The sequence below is a fragment of the Suillus paluster genome (genome assembly GCF_016628075.1).
Source record: "Suillus paluster strain FC165 chromosome Unknown EDB91scaffold_87, whole genome shotgun sequence".
NCBI lineage: Eukaryota > Fungi > Basidiomycota > Agaricomycetes > Boletales > Suillaceae > Suillus > Suillus paluster.
The window spans coordinates 73,802-97,654 of NW_024537647.1; the positions used below are offsets into that span (position 1 = coordinate 73,802).

At 47.3% G+C, this 23,853-nt stretch overlaps 6 protein-coding genes across 6 annotated transcripts; 4 read left to right on the top strand and 2 right to left on the bottom strand.

The window, feature by feature from the left end:
* Positions 1–6,237: 6,237 nt before the first annotated feature.
* EDB91DRAFT_1086146 (uncharacterized protein) lies at positions 6,238–7,845 on the top strand (the record flags this gene model as incomplete). The annotated part of the gene is made up of 8 exons (XM_041315994.1): positions 6,238–6,241; positions 6,393–6,625; positions 6,672–6,785; positions 6,845–7,016; positions 7,182–7,243; positions 7,356–7,404; positions 7,529–7,598; positions 7,770–7,845. 8 exons carry the CDS (start codon positions 6,238–6,240, stop codon positions 7,843–7,845), a joined length of 780 nt encoding a protein of 259 aa, XP_041172129.1.
* A 947-nt stretch (positions 7,846–8,792) lies between these two features.
* EDB91DRAFT_1253537 (uncharacterized protein) lies at positions 8,793–9,722 on the top strand (the record flags this gene model as incomplete). The annotated part of the gene is made up of 5 exons (XM_041323664.1): positions 8,793–8,951; positions 8,991–9,006; positions 9,065–9,273; positions 9,329–9,499; positions 9,552–9,722. The coding sequence occupies 5 exons, from the start codon at positions 8,793–8,795 to the stop codon at positions 9,720–9,722; spliced, it is 726 nt and encodes a 241-aa protein (XP_041172130.1).
* Positions 9,723–11,660: 1,938 nt separating this feature from the next.
* Positions 11,661–12,479, bottom strand: EDB91DRAFT_1253538 (uncharacterized protein; the record flags this gene model as incomplete). The annotated part of the gene is made up of 3 exons (XM_041323665.1): positions 11,661–11,861; positions 11,909–12,205; positions 12,252–12,479. 3 exons carry the CDS (start codon positions 12,477–12,479, stop codon positions 11,661–11,663), a joined length of 726 nt encoding a protein of 241 aa, XP_041172131.1.
* A 210-nt stretch (positions 12,480–12,689) lies between these two features.
* EDB91DRAFT_1086149 (uncharacterized protein) lies at positions 12,690–14,486 on the bottom strand (the record flags this gene model as incomplete). Its single annotated transcript, XM_041315995.1, has 7 exons — positions 12,690–12,834; positions 12,875–12,983; positions 13,020–13,216; positions 13,245–13,681; positions 13,719–13,858; positions 13,908–14,292; positions 14,385–14,486. 7 exons carry the CDS (start codon positions 14,484–14,486, stop codon positions 12,690–12,692), a joined length of 1,515 nt encoding a protein of 504 aa, XP_041172132.1.
* A 1,868-nt stretch (positions 14,487–16,354) lies between these two features.
* Positions 16,355–18,220, top strand: EDB91DRAFT_1253540 (uncharacterized protein; the record flags this gene model as incomplete). Its single annotated transcript, XM_041323666.1, has 9 exons — positions 16,355–16,588; positions 16,653–17,021; positions 17,053–17,072; positions 17,124–17,227; positions 17,283–17,311; positions 17,391–17,457; positions 17,509–17,738; positions 17,851–18,030; positions 18,086–18,220. 9 exons carry the CDS (start codon positions 16,355–16,357, stop codon positions 18,218–18,220), a joined length of 1,368 nt encoding a protein of 455 aa, XP_041172133.1.
* Positions 18,221–21,843: 3,623 nt separating this feature from the next.
* EDB91DRAFT_1086151 (uncharacterized protein) lies at positions 21,844–23,634 on the top strand (the record flags this gene model as incomplete). Its single annotated transcript, XM_041315996.1, has 6 exons — positions 21,844–22,110; positions 22,503–22,677; positions 22,711–22,948; positions 23,012–23,195; positions 23,242–23,302; positions 23,498–23,634. 6 exons carry the CDS (start codon positions 21,844–21,846, stop codon positions 23,632–23,634), a joined length of 1,062 nt encoding a protein of 353 aa, XP_041172134.1.
* Positions 23,635–23,853: the final 219 nt, after the last annotated feature.

The following is a 23,853-nucleotide window of genomic DNA, read 5'->3' on the forward strand; positions in this document are numbered from 1 at the left end:
CTACTAGCAGCGGGCCGACTAGGAGCGGAGTGGAGAAGGTGGGAAGTGATGCGGAGGGTGGATAGGAGCAGGGGGAGTGTTTGGTAGGAGCGGGGAAGGCGGAGGATGGGAAAAGGGACAAGGGGAATATTGATAGGGGCGGAGGAATAAGGGGAATACTTAGAGCACAGCTCTAAGTTGGAGCAGAGGGTCGGAGGGTCAGAGGTGACAACAAGTTGAGACTTGTGTCCAGAGAAGGCAAGGTCCTACTGAGAATTCTCACAAGAGGTAACTGCGAGAAGACAAGTAATATTAAGACTGAGGAAAATATCTAAGTACATGATATGTTATATACTTCTATGTATGAGGCAGTGACCAGGATAACTATGTTGTAAAGCTATGTACCAAGGATATAGTTTGTAAGTACTTTACACAGGTGAAGACATAAGTCGGAGTGGATATCAATATGTACGCATTGGATCAGTGATCGGGTGGTAATAGAAATTACTGGTGATCCGGAAGTAAGGGTCTATGTACCAAAGGGGAAAGTATATATCTAAAAGGGGAAAGAGGTCCAGTTGAATGGAGATGTTATGGAAGGGGACCAGTTGAGTGGTTGAGCGGAAACATAGGAGTGGATGCGGATGATGATTGGACGGAGCAGAGGATGGGTGGAGCGGAGGTGATCGGAAAGCAGAGCAGATATTGATATTAGAGTGGTCGGATCAGGTATATGACAGGATGATATCCCATCATGAGGTAGAACAGTGATGTACCGTGAGTGGAATGGTGATGGGAGTTATGGACGAATTTGGTGAGAGGGAGCATGGATGCCCAGCCAGTCGTGTCGTTAGCGCAGAAGATCCAGAGGTAGACTTCAAGTTCTTGGTTAACTCACTTGGTCTCTCCATCACTCTGAGGATGGAACACAGTGGAAAGGGAGTTCTTGTATCCAAGGAGTTTTCTGAGTTCGATCTGGAATCTAGAGGCAAATTGGGGTCTGCGGTCAGAGATAATTTTATCGTAAAGTCTGTATCTAGAGAATACTTTGGAAAAGAAAATGTTTGCTACGCCTTCAGCATTTATCATTTTGTTACATGGAGTGAGAATTACACCCTTCAAAAGGCCATGGTCTACCATGACCATGATGCTATCGTAGCCATTGGAAGGTGGGGGTCGCAGATGAGGTCGGTAGAGCAGTGAGCAAAGGGTCTGTTAGATATAGGAGCAGGAATAGGGCAGAGAGGGGGTGATGACGGGTGAGTGTTTACTTTGTTCTGTTGGCAGATGCTACAACTGTCGACAAAGTTCTTGATGAACGTAGAGAGGCCCGGCCACCAGTAGTCTCATGAGAGAAGTTCCTGGGTTTTATAGCATCCTGAATGGCCGGTGGTAGGGGAAGTGTGATGGAGGGAGGTTATCTTGCAGCGAAGGTCTCCCAGGGGTATGTAAGTAAGTCCTTTGTAAGTAAGAATGCCGTCGGAGAGAGTCCAGTCAGATAAAGCAGAACGGAGAGGAGGGGGAATAGAAGGGTTCTGAAGTGTGTCTAGTGCAATTTGTACTACAGGGTCAATGGATGATGAGATATGAAGACGATCAGAGAGGGAAATGGAGTTTAGAAACATATAATCAGGGAGGATTTGGATACTAGTATTGTCCTTTTCGACGGTACCATCAGGAAGGTGATCCGGTCTATGAGATAGAGTGTCTGGAATAGTTAAGTCTTTACCGGGTACGTATTTGAAATGGAGATCGAACTGAGAAAGAAAGGTTTGCCAGCGTGCTTGGCGTCTATTGATATCTTGCACATCACAGAAGTAGGTGAGGTTCTTGTGGTTGGTTTGTACCTCAACAGGGAAAGGGGATCCTAAAAGATAATGGTGTCAAGTTTTGAGTGTGCGAATGACTGCAGGTAGTTCCCAGTCATAGATCTGGTAGTTTCATTCTGCAGGAGCAAAGGATTGGGAGAGGTATGAGCAGGGGAGCCATTCACCGTTAGGATCTTTCTGAAGAAGGACTGCGCCAGTAGCATATAAGGAGGTGTCAGTGGCGATAGCAAAGGGGGAAAGGCAGTCAGGGATTTGGAGAATGGGGGCTGAAGTAAAGATGGCTTTCAGTCTCCAAAATGCGGAGTCCCATTCTTCATTCCATTTGAACGGCATATCTTTCTTCGTGAGATCTATCAAGGGTCGTGCAATAGTGGAATGATCAGCGATAAAGTGGCGATAGAAATTAGCAAATCTGAGGAAAGAGCAGACTTCTTTGACTTTCTTCAGGGTTTCCCACTCGGAGATTCCCTTTAGTTTAGCTGGGTTCATAGCTACTGATCCTGGCCCGATGATCATGCCGAGATATTCGATTTCTTCTACGTTGAAGGTACATTTTTCCAGTTTGAGGAAGAGGTGGTGTTCGCAGTGTGGGGAATTCCCCCACTGTAGGCATAAAACCCCGTCCTTTCCGCATCGTCTCACATCAGTTCCACATATTCCGCACATTCCGCATTTTCCGTGCATCGTCTGATGGGTTCTGCATTCCCACACATCCTTCGGAACGTGCCCTCACTATCCGATGGGTTCCACATTCCCGTGCATCATTGGACAACCTTCGCATGTCCTGTCCCCATCCTTCCAGGTCCATTGGTACGCTGTATCCCTCTTCCCATTGCTTCTAACATTATCCGGATCACACTGACACATGCCCTTATGGCACAGACCCCTATTGTGGAGTATTGCACCCATGTGCACTGCCTCCCTTCACTTCCGCTTCCTGAGAAACTTACTACCTGTACCTTGGTGTTCCTTGAAAATAATGTTCCCTATAAGTAGTGGTACTCAGGGCTTGTGTGTTGATCATTGAATCCCATCTTTTACCTTCCCACTTTTCCTTCACCTTACTAGAGGACTGCTTTGACTTATGCCCACTATCAATCTAACCTTGTGATATACTTCCTTTGACTTGGCCTGCGAGTTCTGATGAATCAGTATGTTCCGCGCTTTATCCATTCAAGTTCCGTTCCATTCCACTTGTGTTCCACTTGTTCCGCTTGAGTTCCGCTTGAGTTCCACTTGTTCTGCTTGTTCTGCTTGTTCTGCATTTTTGCAGATCCTCATCCTACCTGCAGTAGAGTTGATTAGGGTCATTTAGACAGAGACTAGTACTCCCCAGTAGCAATCCCCTTTAGGGTCGAACATGCTTGTTCCCACGCGAGGCAGCAGGCAGCAAAGACCCAACTTTGTAGTAGATTGATTTCCCGCTGCTGCACTTGTTGTACCCACAGTGGAGTCGTTCTAGAACACAGTGAGTTCGTTTTTGGTGGGTTTCAAAGTCATCTGAGAAGATTAGTATATCGTCCCTATAGATGATAAGCCACCCTTCTTGTATCATGTCTCTGAACATATTATTCATCATGGACTGGAAGGTGGCGGGCGAATTACACATGCCGAAAAACATTACTGTGGGTTCAAAGAGTCCTCTGGCCGTTGCAAAGGCAGCTTTCCATTAATCGGTCTTCTTTAGTCGGACATTACTGTATCCCCATCTGATGTCCATCTTGGTGAAGATCTTTGCGTTCTTGAGCTTATCTATTAGGTCAGAGATTAGCGGAAGTGGATAGTTATTCTTGACTGTATGTTCGTTTAGGTAGCGATAATCTTGGCAGGGTCAAAGGGAGCCGTCTTTCTTTCCGACAAAGAAGAATGGAGATGATTGCGGAGATTCGGAGGGAATGATGGTACCTTTAGCTAAGTTCTCGTCGATAAAGTCGTTCATGGCTTTTCTTCTGCGGGGTTAAGAGGGTAAATTTTACATTTATGCGGTTCAAAGGTATCTTTGAGATCAATCTTGTGATCAAACTTGCGTTCTGGTGGGAGAGTTCCATTAGCGACTTCTCTGAATACGTCCTTGTACTTTTGGAAGGTCTTGGGTACGAGTTCTTCAAATGTTTTCTTCAGTTTGGTGGTGTCTTGGGTTAGGGTTTGGGAAATATTGTTGGCTTTCCTGACTAAGGTTCCATGGACAGAGAAGTATCTGTGGTTAGCGGGGATATGTTCATTAGTAAGAGGGGTATCAAAACTTTCTGTTTTGTAAGTCCCTATGATGTGATTGCCTTTGCAATAAGCGATCAAGAATTCGTCATGGTCTAATTCTTCTTCGGTTTTGTCAGCAGGTTCAGGGTCAAGGAGTTTAGGAATTTCGGAGGAATATGGAATACTTTCCATGGCCGGATCCCATTCATCATCTAAGGAATCTGGTGCATCAAAGAATTCTTCTTCTTCTTCGACGTCTTCTATATATGCCTTGAGGCTTCTTTCTCGTAAAGTTACTTCTTCATTCGTCCAATCTATCTGTGGGTTTTCTTTCTTTAGCCAGGAGATTCCCAGAATGACGTCTTCTCCTCCTAGAGAGGTGATAAGGAAGTGTTGTTTCATGGGAATTCCTTTGATCGAAAAGGATAAATTACAAGCATGTGTGATCTGACCTTGTTTATTTAGAGTCCTGTCTACATTTTGGACTTGATTGGTTTTGGGAGTCGTTCGGTGGGGATGGAATTTCGACAGACAAACATCCAGTTGATAAATTCCCCTTCTGCTCTGCAGTCTATAAGGGCTGTGGCTTCGGTGATGTTGAGGCTAGAGTCAAAGGTTAATGGCAAACACATAGAATTTGAGTCACCAATCGATTGTACTACTAGTCCGATTCTAGGAGATACTGATGCCGGTTCAGTCTCCTCTAAACAAAATTCTTATCCTCAGTCTTCTTGGCCTGGCGTGCTTTAAACACCTTCCATTCTAGAAACTCCTTATACTCATCTTCATTGTCTTTGCTGGTCTTCTTGGTGGCGGTCTGCGGTGGCCTTGGCATAAAGGCGGGATGGTTTGGGTAGTCTTCAATAAGACCTTTCTTGCTGCACTTGAAGCAGAGGCTTTTCTTGTGCCTGTGTTCCTGCTCTTGAGGGGATAGGTGAGTCTTCTTCACCTGCCTTTCTTCATCTACTTCTACTTCTACTTCAGTACAGTCAATGTCCATTGTGTTAGAGTCGTGGGATCTATGGTTGGAAGAGGGGTTCACCATGAGTTGGTGAGACTCTACCTCTAGTGACTTCGTCAACCAGTCTTCTAGCATCGTAGGGAGGTTCTCGAATGCCATGATGGTGGAGATAATCTCCCATTTGAGGCCATTCTTAAGGAACATGATCTTGATGGATTCTTGGTTGATGTCTGTATCAGTGATGATGGTGCAGAAGATGGAGGTGTAGGCTGAGATGCTGCCAGTCTGTTTGAGGGTGGCAAGGTGTCGGAGTGCAGATTCATGAACATTCTTTGGGAGGAAGGTTTTCTTTAGGGAAGTGAGGAATTCAGCGTACGTCCCATAATTGTTGTTCTTAGCTGTTGCGTTCTTAAAAACACCTTCCACCCATTTAGCGGCTTCGCCTTTCATCATCAGTGAGAGTATGAATACTATCTTATGTTTGTTGGAGACGTATACTCCATCATTGATATCTAAGTAGGCCTCAACCTGGAGGAGCCATCCTTGGGCAGTGTCATATACCTGATCTGACCGCTCCAATATTGATATCCGCTCTGCTTTCCAACCCCCTCCACTCTATCCATCCTCTGCTCCGTCCAATCACAAGTCCGCATTCCACCCCTATGCTTCCGCTCAACTGCTCAACCAGTCCCCTTCCATAACATCTCCATTCAACTGGACCTCTTTCCCCTTTTAGATATATACTTTCCCCTTTGGTACATAGACCCTTACTTCCGGATCACCAGTAATTTCTATTACCACCCGATCACTGATCCAATGCGTACATATTGATATCCACTCCGACTTATGTCTTCACCTGTGTAAAGTACTTACAAACTATATCCTTGGTACATAGCTTTACAACATAGTTATCCTGATCACTGCCTCATACATAGAAGTATATAACATATCATGTACTTAGATATTTTCCTCAGTCTTAATATTACTTGTCTTCTCACAGTTACCTCTTGTGAGAATTCTCAGTAGGACCTTGCCTCCTCTGGACACAAGTCTCAACTTGTTGTCACCTCTGACCCTCCAACCCTCCGCTCTGACTTAGAGCCATGCTCTAAGGCCCAGCTCGGAAACTGAGTCCGGTTCAATTTTCGCTGGTCACCCGCCAAAATCACATCGGATCGAACCAACACATTTTTTCCATCAAAACATCTAATTTAACTCAACCAGCGTGTGTGCTCGACAAAAAAGTTTGATTTTGATGGGTTAGATCAATCTATGGGTATCTACTTGTAGCACTAATACGGGTTTTTGTCTCTGGCAATCCAATTCTTCCATCTTGTCCCTCCCTTTCTGACTGATTCAGGTGTCACCCGAAAACAAACAATCTCAGGCTGGCCCTATTGCTGAGTCCACTGCTGTGACTGACAAAGGCACAAAGACCAAACTGAAAGCACCGAGCGCGAGCACAAAGACAGTTTGGAAGACCAGTGACGATGCTGTGTTGATAGCAACACTTCTGAAGGAACGGGAGGAGGGTCATCAATCTGACTCAGGATTCAAACCGAAGTCATTCATTGCTTGCGCAGAAGCACTCAAAGGGAGTGAGAAGATGAGTGGAGGTGTTGCGAAGACATCTGGCTCATGTCATGATCATTGGGGAAAGGTATGTCTTGTATTCTATTTGTGATACATTCTAACTGTGCTCTCAGCTCAAAAAAGACTTCGCCATTATTAAAAAACTCTGGGAACAATCTGGATTTGGCTGGGACAACACTTTGAAGATTGTAACTGCCCCACCAGACGTCTGGGAGAAATATCTCGCGGTAAGTGGATCTCATCAGATCTGCGTGACTCGGAGGTGCTGACCATAATGCCTCGACAGACACACACAAAAGCAAAAGTCTGGAGGAAGAAATCTTTTCCGCTCTACGACAGCATCCAGATTCTCGTCGAGGGGATTATTGCAACTGGCAAAAATGTCTTTCGTGTGGGCATGACTACCACGACTGAAATTGTTGACACCACCCTCCCATTCAACTATCCTGCTGATTCAGGTGAAGAACATGAATTGTTGGATGACGAAAATGATGAGATATGTTTTTTTAATTTAAATACATGATCTATTGGCTCACGGCTATCTACCAGCATGTCAATGACTCACAGACATCCATCAAACCCAACAATCGGAAATGTTTGGCTGAAATGACACCATTTGGTAGTAGCCGCAAGTGCCAGTCAACAGGCCATGCCATCCATTGTTCTTCAAGTGGTCGTGGCTCAGGTACTGATGCCATGTTTTTGGTTGCCGGAGCTATTGAGACACTCGCTGATAAATTTGATGAGTCTGGTGCACATATTGCAGTAACATATCTCCATATTATACGAGTGAACAGACGTGCATAATATCCCGTATGATACGGGCCAGCGAACCATGGGCCGAAGGTAGATATATCCTCGACTATGACAGATGGGCCAGGAGTGTTATTATTCCTGATGGAGACGGGTGGGCCCATGTAGGGAATATGTAGAGTAGATGAGTGGGCTGATGGACATGAATATTCAATAGATGGATGGGCCGAGGTAGTTGGATATTATGTAGATGGGTTTACCAAGGTAGATGTGTATCAAATAGCCGGGTATGTCAAGGGTGCTTGTTATCACATAGACGGGTGGGCCCAGATATATATCATGTTAGACGGGTGGGCCGACGAATTAAGATTATTTTGTAGGCAGGTGGGCCGACATATTGGTATTATTTTGTAGACGGGTGGGCCGAGGGAGTGGTGAAATATTTATTATATATACAGGTGGGCCGAGGGAGCGGTAAAATATTTATTATATACGGGTGGGCCGAAGGTAGTCGTATATTGCATAGACGGGTAGGCTGACATGGGGGTATATAATATAGACGGGTGGGCCCAGGAGAATGATAATTGTAGACATGATGGAGCTCAGGTAGTTGTATATCATCCAAATCAAAGGAGGTAATAATTCAAAGTCATCTAATGATGTCGTATGGCACGGAGATTTGCAAAGGGGTGAAGTGGAAACTCGTGTTCCAGGCCCTGTTCATCAAAGCTTTTAGATAGAAGAGGAAGGTCTTGCAGTATGGCATGGAGCTTTGCAAAGGGGTGAAGTGGAAACTCGAGCGAAGTGTACCGAGTTCCGAGACCTGGGTCTCGACAAATGAATATGTGATATCCATCACACTTCCAATCATCTGGTATTTCATTGAGCAATGGATGATAATAGATCTTTGAAAGCCAACATCATCCAAGCCTACCAAATGCCAAATGCCAAGTTCCGACTACCGAAAATCGAGTGTTGTACCTGAGATCCTGAGCCCCGACTATTGAATCCCGATTATTGAGTATTGAGTCCTGACTATTGAGTCCCGAACATCAAGACTCGAAACAAAACAAAACTCAAAACTTGGAACTCATATATTTTTGTGAGTTTCGGGTCCCAAACATCGAGTCCCAACTATGGAGTCCCAAAACACGAGTCCCGAACATCAAGTCCCGACCATCGAGACCCGAAACCTGAAGCCCGAGATTCGAGACTCGAGTTCCGACCATGGACTCCCGGGTATTGAAAATCGAGTGAAGTGTACCGAGATCCGAGGCCCGGGTCTCGACAAACCAATATCAGATATCCAACAGACTTCCAATCATCTGGTATTTCATTGAGCAATTGATAATAGATAATAGAACTTTGAAAGCTAAGATCATCCAAGGCTCTCTTATCTGATCCTCTCTATCTCCACCCCTTTAACACCAAAGTGCGGACATCCAGGATTCAGCTTCTGATCTCACAAGATCAATTCAATCATGGATGTTTCTTCCACTTCCGATGATGAAATAACCCTCTTGTGCACTTGGGCCCTGACTGTCACTCATGTGGCATGTGAATATACCGAACAGAAATTCAATGCAGAGAAGACAGGAGGAGACCCAGTTATACCTTCTCCGAACCTAGACACTGATCTGGTGATGGCTTGTGATTGATTGGTTGATCGGCTCATAAAGGCATATAAAAATCCCAGTGAGTCTTCCTGCAGATTCGGAAAATTCGTTTGATCAGTCAAATTGCTTCATCACAGTTCAGATGCTGATCGATATTGCAAGATATAGCAAATTGATCTCCCCGAAGGACACAGGGCATAATGAAGAGAGAGAGGCAAGGTTGCTCGAGAGGTGTCCTCCTGGCCATGAGGGCACAAAGTTGATTGACATACCCGCGACAATTCTTGATGCATCTGGTGCCATCATCGCATGGTACCTCCCGGACACCCTGACCGATGCCACCCAGGTGTGTTATATATATTGTTACTGGATGGATATTGAACATCAAATGGTTCCTACAGAAGGAAATTTGGGCAGCCTCGGATTTGCTCACTCCGATACTCGAAAAAAGCGTAAAGCTCGATGGGAATTGGCGTACTAATCAAAAGTGGTTCACACCAAGGTCGCAAAATGATGTCCTAACTCCCGGATGCATTAATTTATCTCCGGCGTGGTTTCAGCAGGGGCACGAGGTAGGATCTGATGAGATGGCAATCTAGGTAGTTAAGCTCACGAATCCCCCAGAATCAGGTAGACCCGGCAGTTTCTGCATCATTGAATGGAGCATCCTTGGAGGATATCCTGAAGGCCATTGCAAGGCCAGCAGCCATTGCAACAGCAGCACTCAGGGTTATGCATCCTGAGCAGTACTGGGCAGGGTTGCGAGCCTTTGCGAGCCTCGAAGAAAAAGCATGAAGCAAGCAACTGCCGAAGATGTCAGAGACTCTCCAGTACTGGGCAACTGTGTTTAACAGCCTCTCCGTGATTTGCAATCGGGAAACCCCAAATCATCGAGACCATTCATCAATTCCCGAATGCTTCGATATTCTCACTAGCATGGGGAATTATTCTAATGCTCGGATGAGTATGCCAAGCCTTCAGCTGGAGTTCAGGTACGATCTGGGGTGTATGATGGCTTTTTTGGGAAGGATTGTCAGACACGGGGTTCATGCAGTGGAAGGGGATCGGATTGCCTGGGCATGGTATATGAGGGATGCTGTTCATATTTATGCCGGGATTCTGTTGTGTGGATGGGCAAGGTTGGATTGGAAGAAGTAGAAAAGGTAGTTACACGTGTTAGTACCCACCTTCAAATACATGATATTAGATATCAGGCACTCCATACTCGTAATTCGGGTTTCAGGTCTCGATAGTTGGGACTCGATATTGCAGGATACTCAAAAGTGTTATTGTACACATTTCACCGACTACCGAGTACCGGGTTTCGGGTTGCGGTACTATATCGAGACCCGAGACCCGAAGCCTGACCATTGAGTCCCGAATATCAAAACCCGAACATCGAGTCCTGAAGCCGGAATCCCGACCATTGAGTCCCAAATTTCGAGACCTGAAACCTGAAGGACAACATTCGAGACTCAAAACAACTCAATACTCCAAATTCAAAACAATGACACTCATGCATTTTAACGAGTTTCGAGTTTCGATTTTTGAGTGAAGAAAATACACATTTAATGAAATACAATTTTGGGAGTTGTCTTCTTGAATCACCGAGTACCGACTACTGAGTACTGGGTTTCGGGTTGCGGTACTCGGCACTCGGTACTCGGTGATTCAAGAAGACAACTCCCAAAATTGTATTTCATTAAATGTGTATTTTCTTCACTCAAAAATCAAAACTCGAAACTCATTAAAATGCATGAGTGTCATTGTTTTGAATTTGGAGTATTGAGTTGTTTTGAGTCTTGAATGTCATCCTTCGGGTTTCAGGTCTCGATATTCGGGACTCAATGGTCGGGATTTGGGCTTCGGGACTCGATGTTCGGGTTTTGATATTCGGGACTCGATGGTTGGGACTCGATATTTGGGACTCGATATTCAATGGTCGGGACTCCATACACAGGCGTTGGGTTTCGGGTTTCGGAACTCGATAGTCAGGCGTCGGGTTTCAGGACTCGATGTTCGGGTTTTGATATTTGGGACTCGATGGTCGGGACTCGATAGTCAGGCTTCGGGCGTCGGGCCTCAATTGTCGGAACTCGATGTTCAGCACTCGATACTCAATGGTCGGGACTCCATACATGGGTGTCAGGTTTCGGGCTTCGGGACTCGATGGTCGGGCTTCGGGTTTTGGGACTTGATATTCGGGACTCGATATTCAATGGTCAGGACTCCATACATGGGCGTTGGTTTTCGGGTTTCAGAACTTGATAGTCAGGCGTCAGGTTTCAGGACTTGATGTTTGGCACTCGATACTCAATGGTCAGGACTCCATACACGGGCGTTGGGTTTCGGGCTTCGGGACTTGATAGTCGGGACTCGGGTTTCAAGACTCGGTAGTCAGCACTCGATACTCGATAGTGGGGACTCAAAACTCAAAACTCGTAAAAATGTTTGCATCAAGTTTTGAGCATTGAGTATTGAGATTTGTGTCGAGTCTCGAATCTTGGCCTTCGGGCTTCGGGTCTCGATATTCCGGTCTTGATATTCGGGACTCGATGTTTGGGACTCGACATTCGGGACTCAAGATATCTGGCTCTTGATACTTGACATTGGGTATGCGGGACTCAGCATATAGCAATAGGTCATATATTTGGAAGTCAGTGTTTAATTTTCAGTACTTATTACATCATGTACAGAATTTAGACTTCAACATTCTGAACTGAAGGACTAGAACTACTCCAGGCCCCTTGGCTTCAATTTGGTTAGGACGGCTGTGTACATCTGAATCTCAGCCATCTTTTCACGGATGCCATCTTGTTGATCCTCAATCACTGTCAGGAGGCGTTCTCTCATCCACCTCAGTGCCTTCAGTGATGCAACCGAGCTTTCAGCCACCTGCTCGGGAACAACAAGATGTTTGTCCTCAACGCCAGACTAGAAAGGATCAGTAACCATTCAAGGAAATTCGGTAAAAGTCTTACTAGCCAATGCTGGTAGTGACCGACACAATTGGCGAATACCTGATCCCATGCCCATAATTCCTTTGGGATTGCAGTTGGTCTGGTCCACCATTGAGTTCCATAGGTTGATACAATCCGGGAGGGATCCCCCAGATCTGCAACATCATGGAACTCGCACAGTTGGGATGACAAGACGTTGTCCGGAACCATGTTCCAGGTGAGCTCGGGAATCAACTGAAGAATATGAGTGACCAGGCTTGGAACAACCAAAATGATGTTCCTTGCAGCTGAGTACTGCAGGAGGGGAGTCACAAAAGTCTGTTGGAAATGTCAGCATTGACCACCACAGTCATCAGTCTCTTACAGCTATCTCCCATTGCAGCCCGGCTTTAAAGTGCATGATCCGAGCAGCAGAAGGCTCCTCGGTGTGGGTAGCCTCCATCTGATATTGGGAGATGGATGCTCGGATGCGAGATGCAGCCATTGACATTGTAGCTGCAAGATCTGCCGGAGTGAGTGTGAGGGGTCGGAACCCATCGCCGGAATTCTGAGAATCAGAAGGGGATGTAGGAGGAGTATGCGATACAGACATGGTTAATGCAGTATTATGAACCTGGAAATGACAATCACAATGGCAGTTGGTTCGGAGGTGAAGATATGAGCCACAGGTTGATAGATAAAAATTTTCAAACTCCGACATTTTTGGATCCAGGCAAACTCCGTCATCGGTCGACCTGGCCAATTCCCTGGGACTAAAATGTTTGGGTCGATGTAGCTGTTTCATATCTTTGGAAAAAAAAATTCATTCATCGTGAGCCTCTATAAACCCGCTCTTCTGGTCTTGAAATGCTGCCTGGGCATCCTGTGCCAGCAATGAATACATTTGGGATTGCCTTCCCGAGTAGCATGCATGACCCGGAAGGTTTTTCTCCAATGATTCGCGCATCCTGTCACCCCATTGGGTTGCTTTCCACAAGAAAAAGTTACATGTCCAATCCATCTCCAATTGGACCAATATCATTTCTTCCTTCCATCAATCCTGTAGGGCCTTTGCCTGAAGCCAATGCACTCGGTAAACTTCGGATGGGTCCGTCAGCTGAGCACAGGATATGTCAAGCATGCCCGAACTCACATTCCTCATTCCACGAGTGATCAGGACCCTCCAGGTCGACTTTGACTGACCAGAACCAAGCGAGGGACTCGTTTCGCTGACCTCGGGCATTTGGATCGCCGACGGCAGTGCTGATTTTGAGCTGCTCCCGAAGCAGGGGTTTGTATTTCTGAAGCTGGTCTTCCCCCGGCTCAAGTTGCATCATTTGCTTCCTCAGTCTTCATATATATACTGGCATGGAGGGACACTGCCTGCTGCATGGACGTCACCTGGGACCAAGCTCGAGTTTTCAGGGCCTGCGATTTGGCTTGCCTAACTGTTGTTCGGAACAGAATTGCCTTGTTGCACAAGTGAATTCGGAGGTTGTGAAGGGAGTCATTGGCCTGCCCTTCACGAAGAGACATCTCCAGCGTAATGAGATCCTCTGCCATGCAGCGTCTGCATCGATCTACTCCGAGGTTTGATGGCAATGGGATGACAGTGAGCTCGGGGGAGTTCACCCATGTGTCAGATGTCTCGGTGAAGTCTGCCAAGTCATCATCGAGATCATCGAGAATGTCTACGTTCAAGTCATCAGGATCGTCATCTGCATCAAATCCCTCTCTGAGATGAGTAATAGCAGACCGAGTGAATCCATCTATCTGGCCTTGGAGACGATCGCGTTGCCGGGCTATGTCTAACCTCTGTGTCTCAGGTAGTTCTTCTACCAATTCTTCGGACCTCAATGAGCAATGCGATTTGAGCCTCTTCAATCGCCAACCCAATTGATATCCATGTCACCACAGATCTGCGAGCAGGTGCTGCATTTCGGGCATTACCCTCCTCTAGTAGTCTAAGCTCGATCTCCTTTTTGCTCGGTGCTGGGTGCAAAATTAATTCGGACTTTGGATGGAGACAAAGTCAACTTACCCTTCTTGATATTAATCTCATATACATCCATAGCCGCAGGATCATTTATTCTGCTGGACTGAGCGATCCTCTCGCTGGCTAACCATTCCGTCTTTGAATCGCCGGGTGCTGCTTCATCGAGTCTGTCGAAAGCCTTTTCACTTTCGGCGATGCCATTCTTCGCCTGCTTGTATTTACAGCAAAGGGTCCTTTTCATGCGGATCATCTTGCAGAAATTGGAATCGTTCATCTGATAATCGAGACATTCCTTTTGATGTGGGGATGACATTCCCCGAGCAGCAGGGGAAATCAGGTTGAGACATGACCATAGGGTCTCCATGATCTCTCCATCGATCCGACCGATGCCTTCAATAAAATTCGACGCATATCGGACATAGCAGCTGTCCTGATGTCCAGTGGATGTGCCACAACCCGATTCCAGGGAATGATGGTCAATTCCGGAACCATTTCGAGAAATCGGCTTCGATCCACCCGAACCCGAAAGTGCTTGTTGTATTGACAGTTGATATCATAGAAGGTGACCGCCCTCGTGATGCCTTCCATGTTGTGCTGGGCAGCCTCACAAAGGGCATAGTCCATGTTCATTTGTCTGGGAATGATGCATGGTTAACTCATGAATGTCGAATGGCAGGGTGGGCTTGCCTTTCGCCTTTTTGAAAATCTACCATTGAGTGAGGAACAAAGCAACCATGTCGAGCACAGGCTACTCCCCCGATGCCCGTGGATTCCAGCTTGTGCCGAGCCGCATTTGCTTGATTTACTGCCCGGTGATTGCTGCAGCTCGATTTTTCTAAAGTGTCGGCAGCCTCTGCAAGATGCTTTTTATACCTGTCCTTTCCCACCATGAATCCCAACCCATCTGACAGCCAAACTTCATCAAATGGCTTCATGGGATGCAGGTGTTCGGCTTTGAAATTTCCGTCCATAACAAATGACCAGGGTGTATTTCCACCTTGGAGCTGTTAACATCGCTGAGGTGACTTCAGTATCGAACGAGACTCACTCATCAAGTGATTCATCCCCTGACAAGGATACATTGATCCCTGGCTGAGGACAAGCGGGGCAAAATAATGCGAGATCACCTGCATTCGGGTTGTCAGGAACGATGGCCAAATCCATGCCATTTCATGGCCTTCAACTGCCTCCACTGTCGGGCGACTCTCATGAGCTCTCGGTATCGGTCCTTGCCACATGCTTTGTCAATATAATGTCCTTTAGATGAGATGATATAGCATTACCGGTACAAGGTGTGGAAACATGTTGGAGGTCATTCGCCGGAGCTTGCTGTAATAGTTCATCGCCGAGGTCCCACATTCAAGGTTGTCCAATAGAAAATCATCGAGCACCCTGAAGGTGAACAAAGTCTTCGGCTTGTTAAATGAAGCGGGGAAAAATCCATGTCGAAACATTTGAAGGTCTGGAGTCATGGCATTTGGACAATCGCAGCATCAAACCTGGAGGCGATGAACTCCGGACTTGTCGACTGATAACCATGGTGTTTTCCTTTGGCTGGAACTCGGGTCCCGACACAGACGGTAGATCTTCAGGCTCAAGCTGGTCTTCAGGTTCATCTTCTTCGAACAAATCCCACCTATCTGTAAGTACCGGACATTGTTTGCCCTCATGACCGAGGTGTATGACGAGTCCGACGTGAGCGAGACAACTTTGCTCGAAGAATTGACCATTCCATTGACTGATCCAGTGGAAGGGATTGCAAGAATGTTGACTTCTGCAACAGCCAGTGCAATATAGTGGCTCCCCAAGACAATCTTGACATTTGTAGACCCCATCCTGGTCGCAGACGATGCATCTCCTATCTTCTGGTGGAGCTTCTCGATCCAGGAGGTGATGTAGATATGATTCCTGCCTTGGCAGCCATTGCCTGAGGTAGTCATTCTGACTCTGCATTTGTTATACTTAGCTATCATTTGAATTGCAATGCAACATTTTACATGAACTTGCCATGGTTTTTGGGAGTTGCAAAGGCTCAAATGAGCCTTGGTCGTGCTCGTAAGTATTGTCAGGAATGTCTTCCCAAAGAGGTGGTGCCTCAACAGGCTGAAGTGTTGGTGATTCTGGGGGAGAGTTAGGCATGGACCTGTAGGCATGTCTTTTTGTGCTTGCAAGTGGGACCTTGACCCAAGTCTTCCTACCTTTGCTGCCCCTTGCTTCTACCCTGTGGGATTTTTGCAGTGGGGTGCATCTACCTATCTTCATCTTATTTTCTAAGGCTGCAAGCAAAGCATTAGCTCAGGAATGTGAATAAATTGTTATTGCAATGTGATGTTATGCAGTCTTGATGCGTCATTACAAATTCATTTCCATTAATGGAATTCCGTCCAATATGGGTAGATTAACCAACTGTTAGGCTTTGCTCAATGTTCAACTTGTCACCATTATTACTTCCACCTTGCTCATCCTCAGCCCTTTCTGCAATCTCATTCACAATGGCAAGATCAGGTCATTCCACTCAGTTGACTTCCACTTCTGGAAGACTTAGGGCGCGTCAACCACAGACACAGAAGCTCACGGACAACGAAATTTCGGAGTTGAAAAACTACCTTCCTGAGTGGACTTCGGCGAAAAGGAATGAGAAGCGGGCAGTTTTCACTGCCATAGCCAGGGCTGCCAGGCTATTTGCTCCCAAGGTCGACCAAGCACAATGGAAGAAGAGGAAGCGGGTGATTCATCCTTGCTTCGTTCAAAACTAAAATTTTAACATCTTATTCTTCCATGAACTCTCAGATGTACAAGACATGGTTGTTCAACAACAAGAAAAAGAAGGAGAGGAAGGACATGATAAAGTATGGGAGGAAATGGACTCCTAGGCAGGTGATCTACCAGCAGAAGCGGGAGGAGGTGCTGAAGAGGATCGAGGACGAGTCCGGGGCAAAGCCAGGAGGTCCCGGTATGTTCAAGTATTATCAGGCGGCTGTAAAGAGAGTCATGACTGAATTGTCCGACGACGAGTTGGAGAAGGCGAAGGACACAGCCGAAGAATGGTCGAACAACTTTCCGCCTCCCGAGATACAAGCACAAGTGGCTCGTAAGAAGGGACCTGGCGTATATGGAGCACTTTTCGAAGGAGATGTGGAGGCAATGCGGGATGAGAGTGTTTGTGATGTCGGCATGGAAGAATGAACAGGGCGAGGTGCTGTTCGGGATGTAAGTCAATTTTGTCATCTCAGATCCTCAATCTCAATACATTTCATGCAGGCACGATGATAACGAGGCATTAGGAGATGGGGACAGTTTCATGAAGACGAAGGAGTGGGAGGACATCGAGCCAGTTTGGCAGGAGTACGCACAGGAACAATTTGGTGAGTGTTTGAACTCTGGCTACTGGAATGAATTGGTTGATCTTCTTCATGATAGGTGCCGGGGCATGGGATGGAGGGCGACAGGTGATGCGAGGTCGAAAGAGAATCAGGAAGCCTGCTTTTGAACTCGAGACCGACGGGGATGGGATGCCGGTGCTTCCAGACATCACCGAAAACGAAACTCGAGGAGAAGAAAGCCATAGTCAGAGCATTTCTTACATCGCACTATCGTGAGTCCATCAGTTGCGACACCCGAACATTTGTTGAATGCATGTATACAGGTATCTGTTCCGGGATTGACAAGGCAGTTGTGCCATGGAGCGCCATCGTACAAAGTCAGGATGACTTTGTGGCAAGAAAGTATGTTCTGGCGGATGTAGACTTGAAGGAGCCATCGAAGTTGCAACATTGGGACACGACCGCCTTACTGACTTTCTGGTATGCTCGGCAGGAGAAAGGCAAAGGTCCAACATTCCTGTTCAAAGCATGGAAGAACAGAGATGGGGACATGGTAGCCTTGGTTGTATCCGGGAATTCACCGTCTCATCAGGACTCATAAAGTCAGAAGAGATATGATCCGAAGGCCTCGGAATTCGGAGACCGAAACTGACAGTGATCCCGAGACCAATCACGAGGGTGATCCCGAGAGTGAGCCTGAGGGTGACACTCATGATATGGAGGATGATGCTGGTGATGACGCAGCGGAAGGTAGATCCCCGCAAAAGAGACCCAGAACAGAGCCTGGTCCTTCGACAGCACATGAAGGAACCGCTGTCCCATGTGCAATTCCAAAGCCTCGCCCGGTCAATGCAGGGAAAACTGGGCACTGCTTACATCACTGAATGGGTGACCTCCCAGGCTGGACTGACTGAGAGAGTCACCGGCAATGTTCAGGAGGATGGTGCAACCGAAGGAGTCAATAGGTCACCGGCACTGAAAACATGTGGGAAGAAAGGGGTGATTGAGCCATCTGGCGAGGACAACCCAGAGTAAGTCAACACAACAGCCATTGGACACTAGCCCTCGAGTGACCAGAGCAAGGGGAAAGAAGTAATGGACTTATACTACACTGCCTGCCTTTACCTGCTATTATGTACATGTCAATGTGATTCAATCATATCGAATAGAGTCCCAAGTATGAGTATCGAGTCCCTGACCATCAAATCCTGAACATATAACATCGGTCCCGAAACCCGAAGCCCGAGATTGAGGAATGAATCCCAACTACCGAGTCCCGAACATGGAATCCCGGACTATTGAAACATGAGTCCTGACTATCGAGTATCGAGTATAGAGTCCCGAGGATCAAACATCGAGTCCCGAAATCTAAAAATCCCAAACATCGAACATTGAGTCCCAAGTATCGAGTCCTGAAACCTGAAGCCCGAGATTCAAGGAATGAATCCCGATACCGAGTCCGAACATTGAGTCCCCGAACATCGAGTCCCGAATATTGAATCCCTACCATTTGAACACCGAGTCCCAAAACATTGACCCATCAAATCCAGACTATCGAACATCGAGTCCTGACTATCGAACACCAAGTCCCGTACGACGCCCGGTGACATGCATTGAAAGATCCGGTAGTGTACATGATGTGGGGATATCAATGAAAATTCAGAGGTTGTAATAAGGTAATTTACATAGTCATTTGTTCTTCAAAGTGTTGAATCATGGAATCTACTACCTTGAGCATTTCAATGCTCATCTGTTCAACTCTTTGCAACCTCTGCAGGTCTGCATCAGCTTTTCTCAGTTTGTCGGAAGTTTCCACCCAAGCAGTTCGGAATGGTCGCTCAGCCTCCATTAGTTGTTGGATGGAAGGGTCAGGAAGACCTCCAGTACGGCGTTTGTAATCACCGAGTCGATCTCGGATGGATTGGTCTTCCCAAAAGATTAGCAAAAAGATAAATGCTCTGCTTTCAGATACTCACATTCTGGGTGTTTGTATTTTCCGAAAGGATGGAGCTCCCGGACCATCAAACATAAATCTTTGACATCGAGCTCCGGCTCGTCTGCACGAAGTTCGGTAGATGATTTGGCGGCTTGGGAGATATGATAAGTATCAATAATCATCTGGAATGAATAGACCCACATGAAATAGACACCTCTGATGTAGCCGGTGCAAAAGTGGGAGGATCAGCAGAATCCGGCAACTCATCAACATCAATGACATCATCCTCAGGCCCGAGGTACAAGTCTGGATCAATGAGACAGCCGGCATCATCAGGCTCACCCGGATGTGATTGATCTTCAAGGGTGAAGTTAGCATGGATGGTGAACACTGATCATAAGGAATGTATAAACATACCTGGCATTGCAGCCGACGCATCCGGTGGTCTGGATGACATAGAATCATATTCTATGTCATCATCCGGCCCAAGGTATAAGTCATCTAAGTCATCTGAGGGACACCCGGTAAATTGATAAGGAATGATAAGAATACAACATACCTAGTGATACCCGGCCCATAGATGAGTCATCCACATCCATAGAATTATAGTCGGTCACCGGGGGGTCATTAAATCTAACGGCTGGATGGGAACTCATGTGGTGTGGAGAATTGGTGGACTGGTTGACTGATGATTGAAAAAACTTCGAAGTTCAACACACAACTGGCAATTGCCGAAAGTTCAACGACGACCAAACAAACACAATCAATCAACAATTTTATTGATCAGTCCATCAAACTGTCTTGTTTGATTTGAAACTTCAGTCCTTCTGATAACTGATCTCAATCTGATTTCAAGATCTTTAAATCTCTCAACTCACTCATCATGTCCACTCCAGTTGCCGACTCTTTGACTGATCTCAAGAATTCCACTGCCCAGATCATGGCCATCATCAGCGCTGCCTGGCAGATTCCCCCTGGGTCCCAGCCACTCAGCTCTGGGAAAACAGGTTGGTACACTTGTGGTATGTATTTTTTGTGTTTTCGTCTCTAACATCCAGGTAGTCTAATGTAGCAAAGGAGTATGGGTCCGGGGATGGTCCTATTCCCGGACTCGTCATTTCGTGCCTCAAAGAGCTACACCGCATCCGGAGCATGGTTCCCAAGGTCTGGCCCGACTGGCACACCATCGGGTATGATGATCCCCGCGTTTTGAGGCACCCCTGGCACCCCAAGGTCCTTGCCTGGGAGGCCATAGGTGACCGGACCTTTGATCTCCCAACTGCTGCCCCCCCATCCACAGGTCCGATTCCAGTCAACCTTCCCTCCCCAGCCATCCCTACCAGCAATGTCGCCGGCCCTTCCACCAACCCCACCACCGAGTTCCGGGACAAGGGAAAAGGTAAGGCCGTCTTCGCTGACCTGGAGCCTGAGGCAGAAGGCAGTAATAAGAGGAAGTCCCCCTTGATTTCGGAACCACCCTCCCAACCCCAAAATCCGCAATGAAGAGTCACAAGCATCTGAGGTTGGCTTGCGTGGTGAAGTCCAAGCCCATGGTGGAGTCGGAAGATGAGGAAGACATGATTGTCAAGGTATGTCATCTGGTTCTTCTTTTACTTGTCTCACATTTTCTTGTAGCTGTTTTCGGGTGGAGTGCTGGAGGTCGTTGTTCCCCTGCTCTCCACAGTTATCGCAAGGATGCCCAATTCGCCTCGATCACCCAGGGTTCCGACGAAGAAACCCTTTGGCCCTGCCACGGTAAGTCACGCTTACGTGTCTGGGCCTCAGGTGTATGCTTACCGTTTACCAGGTGATTGCCGGCAGTCGCCCAGCAGTCATCGAGCCCTCCCGGCCAACTCCTGAACCCCCGGTGCAGGCACCCCCGGTCATCCCTGCAGTTGACATTCTCATTCCCGGACCAGTGAGTACTTTTATATATCTCAAGTGTATCCATACACTAATACAACTCACAGAAAAACCCATGCTACACTTGCAACAAGCTACAATGGCCTTGCGCAACTCGGATGGACAAGAGGACCGGGGCTCCGTGTATGTCGTGCATCTACTGCACGACAAAGAAGATCAAGTGCACCCCTGCGTCTATGGGATCCCCGCCTCCTTGCAGTGGTGCCTCCTCTACCACCCGGAAGACGAGGTCCAGGATGCCATCCAGGGCTCCCTCTAGGGCTCCCTCCAAGGCTCCCTCCAAGGCTCCCCCCACGTCCCAAACCCCCGCCCCCTCCCAAGCTCCCCCTGCCTCCCAATCCAAGGCCCGAACTCGAAGTCAGTCTCGTGGCATGGCCAGAACTCCTGGTGTCACTGCAGTGACAACCCCCAAGACCCAGACGCGTGGTCGCAGCAAGACCATCACTGCCATCAAGGCACCTGCACCTGAACCAGCTTGTAAGTCACCCAAGGTTTATTTTTATCATCGTCTGACCTTAGGTTTGCATTCTAGCTCTTCCGGCCTCAAGTTCGGCAGTCCCGGCTGCAGCACATGGCCCGGCAGTCCCTGCTGCAGCACTTGACGTGCCCATGCCAGATCTCCATTTGAATCGCTCTTCTGGAGGATCGTGTGGCAGAGCAGGATGGTAAGATTGATACCCTGCAACGCCTTCATGAAGGCCTTAGGCGCGAAATCATGCTCCGGCACCCCTCATTCCCACTGCCCGATCCTCCTGCCAATGCATCATCCTTGTTGCTTGATCAATCCGGCCCCCCCACCATGTCACCCGCCGAATCTGCACTCCCACCTCTCATTGATCTCACAATGGAAGGCATTGCTCCCACAACCACAACCGCAACAGTCCCGGATGCCTCTGCCATTGATGGCCTCCTGTTTGATTACAACCAAGTTGCTCATCCAGAGGATCCAGATGCATCCGGCGAAATTGTGGACCCAGGTGATCCGAGCAACCTGGTCCCAGAATATAACTCCTCTGATGACATGGATGTTGAGGTGGAGGTGAAGGTTGAAGAGTCTTCTGAGGAGGTTGACATGGCTACATAATTGCATAGTGATAGATGTATATACAAGTTTTCAATGAATGTAACCTCTGCCAGTCCATTGATCGAGTGACTGAGTTCCCAGTACCGACACCCGAAACCCGAGATTCGGTACTCGGTACTCGGTGATTCATGTGTTCGAGTGTTGAGTTTCGAGTTTCGAGTCAAGTACTGACACCCGACACCCGACACCTGAGTACCGAGTACCGACACCCGAGATTCGGTTGATTCGTGTGGACATTCGAAATTTGAAACCTGAAATGAAGTGCTGACTACCGAGTACCGAGTACTGACACCTGAGATTCGGTACTTGGTACTTGGTACTTGGTACTCGGTACTCGGCACTCGGTGATTTGAGTCTCGGGATTCGAAACTCAGATTTATGCGAGTTTCAAGTTTCAAGATTCGAGTTGCGACTTTCGAGTTTCGAGTCGAGTACCGACACCCGACACCCAAGTACTGACACCCGAGTACCAACACCTGAGATTTGGTACTCGGTACTCGGTACTCGGTACTCGGGTGTCGGGTGTTGGGTGTCGGTACTCAGATTTATGTGAGTTTCGAGTTTCAAGATTCGAGTTTCAAGATTCGAGTTTCGAGTTTCGAATCGAGTACCGACACCCAACACCCAACACCCGACACCCGAGTACCAATGATACACACGAATCACCGAGTACCGAGTACCGAATCTCGGGTGTCGGGTGTCGGTACTCGGGTGTCGGTACTCAACTTGAAACTCGAAACTCGCATAAATCTGAGTTTCGAATCCCGAGACTCGAATCACCAAGTACCGAGTACCGAATCTCGGGTGTTGGGTGTCGGGTGTCAGTACTCGACTCAAATCTCGAATCTTGAATCTCGAAACCCGAAACTCACATAAATCTGAGTACCAACACCCAACACCTGACACCTGAGTACCAAGTACCGACACCCGAGATTTGGTACTTGGTACTCGGTGATTTATGTGTATCATCGGTACTCGGGTGTCGGGTGTCGGGTGTTGGGTGTTGGTACTTGATTCAAAACTCGTATAAATCTGAGTTTTCACGATATTATGTCTGTACATCATCAGTAAGTATACAAACAACGACTGACAAAAAACTGCTATATGACATAGAGCTATCTTCCAAAAATATATATGGCTGTGTGTGAGGATGGAAAGGGAAGAGAAAACACAGGTGATTTGGGGGGATTTGGAAGAGGGGAATGAAATGGTGGTAAGATTTGAGATGGAGAACACAGGTGAAGAGAGGAATACAAGGGTGAATGAGAGTAGTACAATGGAACAGATTTGGGGTAAACCCTTAGCTAAGAGTTGCAGATGAGACTCATGTCAGCCAGTAACAAGACTCACATAGTAGAGTCGATTACAGATGAAGCAGGGGAGTTGAATGGGATGATGTATCAAGACTCTAAGAGTCGAAGCCGTGTGAGTGCCTTAAGCGAGCATGACTCGGTACTCGGGTGTCGGGTGTTGGTACTCAACTCGAAACTCGAAACTCCTATATGATACGTATCTGGGCCCACCCATCTGTCTAATATTACCCGACGTCGGCCCACCCGTCTAGGTAAAATTCCACACTTCGGCCCACCTGTCTATCTAATATTTCCCTATGTCGGCCCACCCATCTATGTTATAAATATTTCACCTCACCCTTGGCCCACCCGTCTATCTAATATTAACCCACGTCGGCCCACCTGTCTATATAATAAATATTTCACCTCACCC